This window comes from Serinus canaria, chromosome 4 (genome assembly GCF_022539315.1).
Source record: "Serinus canaria isolate serCan28SL12 chromosome 4, serCan2020, whole genome shotgun sequence".
Taxonomy (NCBI): Eukaryota; Metazoa; Chordata; class Aves; order Passeriformes; family Fringillidae; genus Serinus; species Serinus canaria.
The window spans coordinates 1,213,600-1,225,622 of NC_066317.1; the positions used below are offsets into that span (position 1 = coordinate 1,213,600).

At 56.5% G+C, this 12,023-nt stretch overlaps 2 protein-coding genes across 7 annotated transcripts in view; one reads left to right on the plus strand and one right to left on the minus strand.

The window, feature by feature from the left end:
- The window catches only part of SEPTIN11 (septin 11), a 48,570-nt gene extending 45,064 nt beyond the window's left edge, over positions 1–3,506 (minus strand). For 4 of the 6 annotated variants that reach the window (XM_050974195.1, XM_050974199.1, XM_050974198.1 and 1 more), the window contains exon 1: positions 2,782–2,874. In XM_050974195.1, coding sequence (XP_050830152.1) covers positions 2,782–2,859 — 78 coding nt within the window. In that variant the 5' untranslated portion in view covers positions 2,860–2,874. Of the gene's footprint in view, positions 1–1,457; positions 1,601–2,781; positions 2,875–3,488 lie in introns of those variants that run through there. The other 2 variants (XM_050974200.1, XM_050974196.1) reach the window with 2 other exon arrangements.
- Positions 3,507–5,179: 1,673 nt separating this feature from the next.
- Positions 5,180–9,655, plus strand: SOWAHB (sosondowah ankyrin repeat domain family member B). Its single transcript, XM_050973645.1, has 2 exons — positions 5,180–5,624; positions 5,744–9,655. The coding sequence occupies exons 1-2, from the start codon at positions 5,196–5,198 to the stop codon at positions 7,313–7,315; spliced, it is 2,001 nt and encodes a 666-aa protein (XP_050829602.1). The 5' UTR covers positions 5,180–5,195; the 3' UTR covers positions 7,316–9,655.
- Positions 9,656–12,023: the final 2,368 nt, after the last annotated feature.

Sequence of the window (12,023 nt, forward strand, 5' to 3'; positions counted from 1 at the left end):
AACCCTCTGTGGATGTGGTTCTGGGATGGCCGTGGACTTGGATTCACCAAAACAACCCAAGAGGCTCAGCAGCAGCACCAGTTTAACATAACAACAACAAAAAAAAAGACCAAACACATTCACGAGAACAAACAGTAATCACGTCTTGCAATAAGCCACGTTCCTGAGCCTATTCATGCTGCAAAGTTAGAGCTCCACACAGAGCCAAAAAGCTCTGCTTGGCAATACCCTTCAGCCTGCCCTAAAAAACCATCTGAAGCCACACTTTCAATGCATATTCTTACACTGAAAGACAAACTTCAATTTCCAAGCATGCTTTAGACCTTAAGATCAAGGAAAGATTTCAGAAGAAGCCTTACAAATGGCTGGTATAATTTATAGGTATTCTGCTCAGAAACACCAGCCCTCATTTTGCTTAGTTGAAAAACTTCCCCACCTCCAGTAACACCATTAACCCCATCTCCATACATTTGCTTTGCCACATCACAGGAACCATACAGCCCCGCAGATCCACAAGCACATAATAAACGCTAAAAGAAATTTGTCTCACCCTGGTCACATCTTGAACGCAGACCATTTTCTTATTTTTTGAGAGGGAGTCACATGCAAGTCCTCCACTCATGGGCAACTTCTATGCTACTCCCAAGCACTGAAAAAGTTACCGGGAAGTCGTTCAAGTCTCTCCCTCCCCTGGCCGACAATGCACAAAAGCGCATTCAGTCTGGTCACGGTGGAGTTTCATTCACGTTTCTGCAAGCTGGATACAAGAGGGATTTCCTTTTCTTTTTCGGCATACTTAGCTTTCGTGGGTTTGGGGCTTTTACACTTTCTTCCCGTCAGGGGGAAATCTTTTGTCTTTCTCAAAACGAACCTATAACCCCTCGCGGCCACCACACCCCCAGAAAAACGGTCACGCTGGAAAACGCAGGACACGCGTGCCCCAGAACACTTCCACGCCGGGACTGCCGCGCCGCGCCCGCCGCAGCCTCCCGGGGAGCGCGGGCCCGTCCCGCCCGCCGGCTGCCCACCCGCACGGGGCACAGCCCTTCCCGCTCTCAGCTCCTCGCATCCACGGGCAGCGGCGGGGCAGAAACACCCGCGGCAAGGCACCGACACCTCAGCGGCGGCGGGCGCACCCGGGACCACCCCCGCGGTCTCCCGGTGCGGCGGGGCTCCGGGAGCAGCTGCCCGCCGCCGCCACGGCCCCGCCGCAATCACGAGCCGCGGCCCCAAAACGGGGCCAAAGAAAGTTTTGCGCGGGCTCCCGCGGCCCCGGAAAGGGGCAGAGGCGGCGCGCCGCGGCGAGCCCACCGTGCTCTCCGGCACCGCACCCCTACCACCCCCGGCACGGCATCCCCGGCGCTGCGCCCCTGCAGCCCCCGGCACGGCCCGCCGCCGCGCTCGGGCCACCCGGCCCCGGCCCCGCGCTGCCCCCGCCGCCCCCCGGCCCCGCGCACCGCCGGTCTGCCCACGGCCACGGCCATCGCGGTGCGGTGTCTGCGCTGCGCTGCCGCCCGCCGCCTCTGCGCTGCCTGCTAGCACTGCAACATGGCCACCCGGCGGGGAGGGCCCATGCGCAATGCAAAGGGGCCGGGCGGCGAGGCGGGACCCCCCCGGCCCTCCCCCGGGGCCGCCGGGCAGCGCGGGCGGGCGGCCGGCGCCGCCCCGCCGCTCGGGGAGCCCCGAAAGTCGGCGGGAGCCCCGGGGGGCTGCAGTCAGCGCCCAGCGGTAACCCCCCGCTAATCCCTCTCCTGCCCACGCCCCCCACGACGGGCCGCGGTACCCGTCCCCTTAACCCTGAAGGGTCTCTCCCACCCACCCTGGCAGCCGCGCAGCTGAAGGCACAGATATATCTGCTCCAGAGAGCCTTGCAGAGAGATGGCCAACCCAGCGCTCAGCAAGATCCTCCTACCAGCAGTTAGGTGAAGAAGGAGCGCAGGCATTCAGCAAAGAGATTTCTAACAAGGAGGCACACGGGAGCCCTTAGCTCCCTTGTATAACACCACAGAGGACAAAACCTGCCACCTCATACCTCTTGTTCCTCCGAGCACTTCTCTTGTGTCAAATACACAAACACGGTTTTTCAACAAACTTGGTATAGCAAACAGCAGCCACCGTGGCCAGTTGCTCTCCCATGTCGCAGCATATGTCACAGTCGAGACGGCCACGATACACAAAGCGTCACCACACCACTTGAGAAGGTTTAAAGTATCTCCCCTTCTTGTTCTTTAACTCAACCTTCCATACCTCTCATGGTTCATGCATCACACCTGTGCACCCTCTGCTCCCTGTGGTGATTGCTCAGTGCCCCTGGGCACTCCGTGGCTCGTTACCTTCAACAAGGGTCACCTGCTGCTCACAGCTGTGGCCAGTCAGGGATGAGGCTTAGCAGCCCCACTCCCAATTACCACAAACTGGGTACCTACACTCCCACTTCACTAAATGACTTCCAGGGCTCAAGAAAGGCATAGCCGGCTCCTGGCCACTCCAGCTAACAAACAACATCCTGGTGTCGAGCATGATATCCCTTTTTCTGAAAAGGGGGGACTCTTAGGGCTAAGCTAAACATGTCTACTTGCAAACCTTTGACCAAGGCAGATATGAAGAAAGGGCCCTGCACTGCTACACACTTGAAGGATACGCTGAATTATGGACACACCAGAGCTACCCCCATACAAGAACATCCACAGAATCAAAAGAAAAAAACCAGCAGAATAAAAAGTGAGAGCACAAGTAAATGACACAAAAAAAGTGATAAACAGAGCTTCGCAGTGCACTTACCATTTGTAGTCCTTTCGATGTCAAGCTTGTACCTTTTCCCTCCAAAAGCCATTTCTGTATGGCTACATAGTAACACATGACTGTTTGAAGAGAACTACAGAGTCCAGGTATCTCCTTCCTGCAGCTTTTACGATTGTGTTTTGAAGAACTCCGGAGCTGATCTCGGAGAGTGGTCACCCACACCAGCTCCTGCACCCCCAGTCTGAACCATAACCAATGAAAGGGCACTGCCAGACCCTCCCACCCCCCAGCAGCTGAGGATCTGCACCAGGGCAGTGCCCTCAGCTGGGCACAGGTGCAGCCCTCACCAGCAAAGCTGCTACACCACCAGACACGCAAGGGTGTCTACCAGGAACATTTGGCAAGCACAGCTGATGCGGTGCTTTCATCACTCTAACATGTCAGGCGTTCATGCGAGGGAGGCTTCAGCATTAGACTCGTTATTGCTCTTGTAGCAAATTCCTCCTGCACGCACAGCTCCGGGTGAGGAGGTGCTGAGCCAGCCTGCACCAGGAAACACACCTAGACCAGTGCAGCCTCTAGTGGAAACCTGGTGATCCTATCTGAAGAGCTGCCCTCGTGGTACCTGTGGGTGAGGCAGACAGAGCTTCCTCTCGTCTGGATTAGAGATGAATGATACTCCTACATCAGTGTAACTCAACCAACACGAAAATCTCCTGTGCTCACAAAACCTTGATGTGACTCACCATGTCCTTCCTTGGCCCGGAGCTGGGAAAGCTGTGGCTGCGTTTCCTCCACAATACTCATGCACAGACACCTTCCTGGGTATGGCCATCCGTGCTGAAAGAGCAGGGGGAGAAAACATCAGCACCAAGAAACATTCTGCCATCTTCCCAGAGCTCAGCTAGAGCAGCTCTTTCCAATTGCTAGTGTTCAGCACCTTGCTCTTCAAAATTTCATACCTGTTGCTAACAAATCAACACCCAGGCAAAGGGAATTGCCAGTGCCCATTACTAGAGACCCCATGGGAATTGTTTCAATGTTTGCAAAGGGAATTGCCAGCCCGGCGTCCCACAGACCCCCACGGGAACTGTTTCAATGTTTCCAAAGATGTTAGGCATACATTTTGCAAAGCCACAATACACAAAGTATCATCACACCATTTCAGAAGGCTTCAACCCATACAGAATAACACCATTCCACGTCCAAAGGCTTTAAGCATCGGCCCACCTTGGTCTTTAGCCCAACCTCCCATTCCCCTCATGGCTCATGCATGGCACCTGTGTGCCCTCTGCTCCCTTTGGAGACTGCTCCCTTTGGAGACTGCTCCGTGGCTCGTTACCTTCAACAAGGGTCACCTGCTGCTCACAGCTGTACCCAGTCAGGGATGAGGCTCAGCAGCCCCACTCCCAATGCCACAAACTGTGTGCCTACATGTACACAGCATCTATGGCCATCTCTGTCCGTGGTTTGCAGCAGGCTGCAGCATATTCCAGGTGCTTGCAGGACAGACAGCTAAAAATCTTTATGGATAGCCAGGAGCCTTGCAGCAGAGATGGCTTCTGAAGTGTGACTTAGGGCCTGATCCAGACCTCTTTAAAGCCAGGGAGCCCACACTGCACTCAGTCTCTCCATTCCCTGACTGTAAGACAGAAAATCCAGCACACCTTCTCTCCCACACTTTTACCCACCATTCAGTCCCCAAACTGCTTGGGCCAGGGGCTGTCATTTGTTTGGTGTGCACAGGGCACACTGCCCATAGGGGCACTGATCTTACCCGTCCCTCTCAGCTGTTATGTACACACTTGTGGTATCACCATGGGCAGTAGAGAACAAAGTGAGATTCCCCACAACAGCTCAACGTGTGTCCAACCTCTCTCAGCCAGGCAGCAAATACAGAGATGAGATGTGGTGAGATACAATGTGACTGCAGACACTCGTGGTATTTGTGTGGTTGTTGTACGTGGGTACAATCACAAACGCTTGTAATAACAGCTACCCCAAACCACAGCACACTTGCGAGTCTATAATGTCAGTTTTCCTAAGTCCTGCAGCACAGGGCAGTTCAGGGTGGGAAGCACCTCTGGTGTTTAGGTGTCTCGTGGAGCATGGAATTTCAATTTGTGCTTATCATCTCCTGTCCGTTCACTGACACGACTGATAAGCAGCTCTTTGGTCTCGCTGCCCGCCGGCAAAGGACCCTCGCACTTCTCAGCTCCTCCCGCCCCCCTAGCCTGCTTCTCTCCTTCGGTGTCACCTCTCCTCAGCTCGCACCTCCACGGGCCGCCACCCCGGGCAAAGGCGACCGTGGGGTGGCGGCCCGGCCGCGGAGGAGGAGGAGGAGGAGGCGGAGAGGCCCGGCGCGGCAGGAGGCGGGTTTCCCCGCCGCACCTGGGTGCAGCGCCGAACACCGAGGCACAGCACCGAAAACCGAAAGCCGGCGGGCCCGGAGCATGGCGCGGGAGCTGAGCCAGGAGGCTGTGCTGGACTTCCTCTGGGCGGCCGGGGGGCGAGCCCCCAACACGGCGCTGCTCCGCCACTTCCAGCGGTTTCTCCGCGACCCGGCGCTGACGGAGCAGCAGCGGCGGGAGCGCCGCGAGTACTTCAAGAGCCTCGTCAACTCCCTGGCCACCGTCCACCCCGCCGCCGCCCCCGGCGCCTCCAAGGACATCGTCCTCCGCCGCAGGTACCGCGACCTCCTCGATGAGGAGCTGCCGCCGCCGGAGGAACAGCGGGAGCAGGAGGAGGAAAAGAACGAGCCGCAGCCGCCGCCGCCCCGACGCGACCCCGACGGGCGGCGCGGCCCCCGCGGGGAGGCGGCGGAGCAGGGGCGGCCCGGCGGGGCGGGGGCTGCTCCGCCCGGGGCCGCGGCGGGCCCTGCTGCGAGTGCCGCCGGGCGCGCCGCGCTGCTGCCGCCGCCGCAGCCGTCCCCGCGCCGGGCCCCGGGACACCGCCCCCCCCCCGGCCGCCCCGCTCCCGCTCCCCGCCTCCCCCTCCGCAGCCACCCCCGTACCGGACCCAGCCGCTATCCTCGGGCCCCTGGGCGATTCGCCCCGCCGGCACAGCGCACCCCCGGCCCCCGGCGCTGCCGTCGGGTCCTGGGGCGCTGTCCCCCGCGGTGCAGCCCCGGTCCCGATCGCCGCCGCTGCCTGCCGCCGGGCTGCCCTCCGCCACAGCGTCCCGGTCTCGGACGCCACCGCTGCCACCGGGCCCGGAGATGCCGCCTCCCTACAGGTTGCCTCAGCCCCGATCTCTGCCGCAGCCCGCGACCGGGATGCCCTTGCTGAAGGCTCCACGGCCCTCAGCAAGCCCGGAGAGGCGAACCCCCGCCGGACCCATCCCGTCCCCGCTGCTGTCATCGGGCCCCAGGGCGCTGTCCCCCCGCGACCTGCCCCCTTCCCGATCCTTGCCGTTGCTGTCCGCCCCGGAGGTGCTGCCTCTGTCCCGCTCCCTGCAGGCACTCCCTGCCAGCCCCTCCTCGTCGCCACTGCTTTTGTCAGGCCCCGAGGCGCTCGCTTTCACCAGGCTGCCCCCAGCGCAGTCCAGGTCCTTGCAGCAGCTCCCCACCAGCCCATCCCCAGACCTGCCCAGGGGATCCAGGCGGCTGACCCCCAAGGGACCAACCCAACCGCAAGTCCTGCGACTGCACCCGTCTCAAAGCCTGACACTGCCCTCAGGTCCTGGGATCCTGCCCCCCACCAGGTCCCCCCCATCCCAATCCCTGCCACGGTCCGCCACTCTCCCGTCCCCGTCCCGCCCCCTGCAGCCCCCCCTTGCCAGGTCACCCCCATCCCAGTCCTTGCTGCCAGCACAGGGCCCCGCAGTGCCCCAAGCCGCAGAGAGCCGGCCCCCAGCACCGCTGCCTGTTTTCCGGAGCATCAGGCGCCAGCTCGCTTTGTCGGAGGGGCAGGGCACCCTCCCCTCAGCGCACGATGACTGTGGGCGGCAGCCCCGCTCCGTGCTTGCCAAGGGCTCCCCCAGGAACGCCGCAAGCCGGGGTCCCCTGGTGCCGCTGGGACAGCGGGAGCACGCCTGGCTGGTGGCAATGTCAGCGGGCTGCTGGGCTCAGGTGCGGGAGCTCTTTCTGGAAGAGCCTGAGCTGGCTCTGCAGAGGGACTTCATATCGGGCTTCACGGTCCTTCACTGGCTGGCCAAGCACGGCGACGGGCCGGGCCTGCAGGAGCTGGCAGCGGCGGCGCGGCGGCTCGGGCTGGCCCTGGACGTGGATGCCCGCTCGGGCTGCGGGTACACGCCGCTGCACCTGGCTGCCATACACGGCCACCAGCTTGTCATCAAGGTGCTGGTGCTGCAGCTGGGGTGCCAGGTGCAGGTGCGGGACGGCAGCGGGCGCCAGCCGTGGGAATACCTGGGCAGCTCCACCTCGGGGGAGATCTGGCAGCTCCTGGAGGCACCCCGTGGCACAATCATGTTCCCCACGCAGCCCCTGGCCCGCAGCGTGTCCTCTGTCAGCAAGGTCTCGCCGTCCACCGGCAGGGCAGCGCTGCCTGCCTGCCTCAGGGTGCAGCTCGGCCGTGGGGCAGTGTCCCACCAATCCGGCAGCGACAGCGACTGAGACAGCTCCCGGCATCCCCTGACAGTGGAGATGGCACCTTGGTGGCCACCCTGAGAGAGGAAGCCACGCAGGCAGAACAAAAGCTGTGAAACAGACTGAACCTATTGAAGAATGTACTTTTAAATTATTCCAATGAACTGTTGTCTGAGCCTCTCTGCCGTCCCTCCCATTTCTTACTTTTCTCCCCAGCGAAAGGATGCAGTAACTCTGCTGGAAGCAGGAAGAACCGTGGGGAGGCAAGTCCTCTGCAGCCCACAGGGCCAGGACCAGCTGCTGGGTGCAGCCACTACCACCAGCTTTAGTGGGACCATGGCTTTGGGGTGAGGCTCAAGTCTGGCCCCAGTCAGGGTACAGCACTTGCTTTTGCTGACAGTGACAGATTGTTGCTGGTCCTGGGGTTTGCAAAACACTTGTTTACACCACCTAAATTCTGGGGAGCAGTAAAACGACATCCCTTTTTAATCCCAGCAGATTAAGGATGAGTCCCTCTTTTAAAAATGCAGCTGATCAAGATCCAGCCTTCCAGGGCGTAGGAAAGGGCGTTTCCCAGGCCACCTTGCCCACCATTCCATGCTGAAAGGAATGCAGGGCAGCACCACAGCCCTGCTCCCCTCCACAGCTGCCTGGGGCTGCCCAGCAGTATCCCTGCTGCTCCCTCATTCCTGCACCTCCAGTTGCTCTCCTCACACCACAGGATTAGGAAGTGGTACCCGTGTTGTGGCCAGAGCCCTGTTCCCACGCCCTGGGCCAGAAAGCATTCCGGTAGGATTGTGAGTTGGGCAGAAAAGGAGCTGTGCTGTAGTACGGCTCCCAACCTTGCAGAGGGAAGGCAGCTTCATAACCAGAGCTGCATCTTCCCAGAGACACCAGCCCTAAATTGCCTGTTAGGTGTTCATGTGATGGGAGCAGGTGGGATTGGGGGGCCAAGTGCATTCATGACATGTCCAGGGGAGTAATTCCTCAGAGTTTACAAAAAAACCAAAGGAATCTCAGCGGATTGTGTGAGTCCTATAATGTACCCTGCTCTCCCAAGTGTCAAAAACTGCAACAAGTTCATCTTGCACCTAATCTCCCTCCTACAGATCCTCTATGGAGGCGGGAAGAGAGCTAGGATCCATGAGGCAGGGATCCAGTGCTGCCAGGTTGATGCTGCTGCTGCTGGGTGACCCCGGGTGCAGGACCAGTGAAACTGGGGCTGCTGTCTCAGCCTCAGTGGGAGGCTTTGGGGCACAGCAGAGCAGTAGGTGGGAGCGCTCATGCATTTGAGGCATGTGTGTGAATGCCTGCAGTTTCGGGGAGGAACAGGAACGAGGGCAGCAGAACCTGACCCTTGCATAACACGCGTGCCAGGGAATGCCTCGAGTCCTTGCTCAAGCACTAATTGAGGTCTCTGCTTTGCTTGGGGTTTATTTGAGGGAGGAACTTCTTCCTGCACAAGGGAAGCTACTCTGCCTGACTCTCGGGCCACAGAAGGTTGAGGCCTTTTCCTGGGCTGTTTTTCTCCTTTTACAGGGAAAGAGTTTAGTAAACCAAAGCAGTGTCCTGTCAATGATCATTCCTTCTGAAATGAAACACCGTCTTGAACTCATAGAAATTCAGCTGTGAAGTGGTCTCTGAGCTACCGGCATGAGGACATGGAGGGCCCTCTGGGACCCCCCAGAGCAGTAGAAATCCTATGTATCCCCCTTCCTCTTCAATCCAGCTGGGGTTTATACTCTAGGTCACACCAACATTCAAAGTGGCTGCTGCCTGGTAAAGCAATGAAGCCTTTTCCACCACATTTAGAGCTATTGTTACTACTCACATCATGCACCAGGCTCCCTGGGGAAAGGGATCCCTGAAGCCTTCCACAAGCCTTGGCTACAAGCTCCTAAACGCAGCTCTGGTGACAGGGGTGACATCAGAGATGCCACCAGAGCCTTCCTGTACTGGGAGCTTCTCAGAAGGAACTCCAAACGAAAGAAGTTTGTGAGCTGACTAAAACTGGGGCAGGGGCCACATGTTTTTCTCCAAAGACAGCTCCCAAAGAACAATGTTTTCCCCTTTGTATCTTCCATGCTGCTAAGACAGCGCTACCTTGGGATTCTCATCTTACAGCCTTTCCCTGACCTTTCTCCGTGACGCAAACCAAAGTGGTGCTTTTTCCTTGCACATTGTTTCAGACCTCGCCTGTCACCTTTTTCAGAGCCCTTTTCTCTCCCTAGCAATGTTGTCAGAATGCTGAACTAAATAAGTTGTGACCTAATTTTGTGATCACTGTTTGCTTGCCTATTGAGATGACACAGATAAGCTGGATTCTCCAATATTTGAATTACAGAGCAACTGTAGGAAGCTCAAAACTTTCCATTCTGGATTCTGGGTGCATTCACTCTGTTTTATCACCTCAGTGGAATGAGGACTGCTTACACTGCTAATACTGCACAGCTCCTATACCACACAGTTATTTGGGGGAATGAGCACTCTTTTAACTCCCAGAAAGCCTCGTCCTCCCAAGTTTTCTGCTGGTGAAATAAGCAGTGGACAGGGTGAAACCTGTCTCCAGCCCATGGTGGGAGCCAGGGTACCCTCAGCCACGCCTGGAGGAATCACGCTGCTGCCTTGGTGTGTCCCAGATCCAGTCAGCCAGGAGTAATCCACCACTGGATACACACACATGCAGCCCGAGCATCTCCATTTCCAAGTTCTCCTGATCTCCTTGTCAGCCTGCCTGGCCCCTTCCACACCTGTGCACGCTGCTGTTTCCTCATTGCAGCTGGACGTGGCTCCTTGCCTCACACCCAGTCCAGGCATCTGACTTTGCACCGCCCTGAAACACGGGACAGCCGCGGATTAACGCACAGCAGGACTCTGCCCCGTCCTCTCCTTGCATCTAAACACACCTCCCACTTGGCGGCTGGTAAAGGCCACCCCTCCCCTCTGTCACGCTTATCTCCCATCAGCTGCTTTGCACTCCAAAGCCCACGTCCTGCAGAGGGGAGGGCGTTTCCCTGCCTTGGCCTTTGCCCAGGCTGTCAAACCCGAGCTTTAGGCAGGCCTGGCAAAGGTAACTCCTCCTCACCCGCTCGGGGGGCACACCCCTTCACAGCCGCTGTCCCATGGCTACAGCAGGCAGCAGGTGGGATTGGGGAGCCAAGGCAGGTGAGCAAGAGCACAGAACATTGCAAACCAAAGCTAAAAGCCATAGGACCCTCTATATCACAGCACTTTGTGAAGCAGAGACAAACAGAACTTGAAGAATTAAAAAAAAAAAAATAATTGGAGAGTCCATCACACAAAATACACTTTTTTTCCTACTGTGACAAATGTAATTTCGAATTAAACGGTTTGTATACAACTCCACAGCGAGAAGGAAGTCTTGCACACTTTTAGCAAGTAATGAAACAATCACAAATGCTACTAAATCCTGTTAAATCCAGAATTTCTCATCACTGCATTTACTACAAGTAGCACCAGATGTAGGTTAGCAGAGTTGGGTTTAGAATAAGAAGTCCCCCACCCCTTCCCAATTAATAGTACAGCCTGAATTTCCCCAGCAAATGAGAACTGTTAGCCTTTCAGGGAAATACAAATATTGTCTTTGGAAACTCAGCCACACTGGAAAGCTCTGAAAGGAGAATTCTTAGTTTAGTTAAATTAATACCCCTCATCCCCGTCATGACTCTATTTAAGCACAGAAAATGTGTTTCACCATGAATTAAAAGAAATATATTTAAGGATAGAAAGAAAAGCTCGGTATAGAGGCACTATTGTGTTAAGTACCTAACAGCACATAGTGCAACACTTGTTTGTGAAGACACAGATGGGTGATCTTGTGGAGGTTGCTTTTCTCCTTAGAGCTGTTAATTTGATCTGGTGGAGCAAACTACTTTTTGGATGGTTTAAATAAGCCTAAGGCTCAAGGTATTTTATATCTGGACTGGATTTCAGCAAAGGCACTTAAGTTCCTCATACCTATCAGGACTTCCTTACAGTACAGGCTGTTATAAAATAAAAAGCAACCCAAAATCTGTTTATGAAATATATATCTTCACACTGCTCTTAAGATTTTTAGCTCTGATGGTACTGGAGGAAAGCACAAAACTGCTCATGGCAGATGGGTCTGATCAAGATTTTGGGCTCTTGGGTTGCTATGTGATAGTGCTTGATAGGCAGCCATGCTCCGTGTGCTCAAAAGCCACAAGCTATTTAAAATTAACTGTTTAACAAGTCCTAGTTTCTGCTGCGAAGGAAAGGCCCATCAAAACTCTTGGCAAGGTCCTCCACACAAGGACTGGCCTCAGTTTGCATTTTCTAATGCTGCCATGGTAAGCAAGGACCACAATCCCTCAGGATGTGTCCCAGCAGCTTCCCTCTTGCTGAGGGGCCTCCGTAAAGAGAGCTCTTGGTTTAAATATTTTCCTTTGGCCTTCCTGAGTCACAGCTCAAGAGTGAAGGAATGTTCTGAAGAATTTGATACCAGGAGAGGTATTTTATAGACTTTAACGAAGCCCAGGATATTTCAGTGGAAGAGGGAATCAGAAGAATTTGAACCGGCGCGTGTCACAGACCTGGAGTCCCACGGTAATTCCACAGGGAACAAATAGCTTTGCACAGCCAGGCACAGGGCAGGTGTTACTGCAGGGTGTCCAAAGTCCACGTGGGAGGTGCGTGCCACTGGTAAATAGCAGAGAATGTGTCAGGGAAATGGGAAGGTCTTGAGTCTCACTTG

Coding starts and splice junctions, on each gene's coding strand:
- SOWAHB (XM_050973645.1), top strand. CDS start 5,196: ATGGCGCGGGAGCTGAGCCAGGAGGCTGTGCTGGACTTCCTCTGGGCG. Junction 5,625..5,743: donor GGGCCGCGGCGGGCCCTGCT/GCGAGTGCCGCC, acceptor CCCCCTCCGCAG/CCACCCCCGTACCGGACCCA.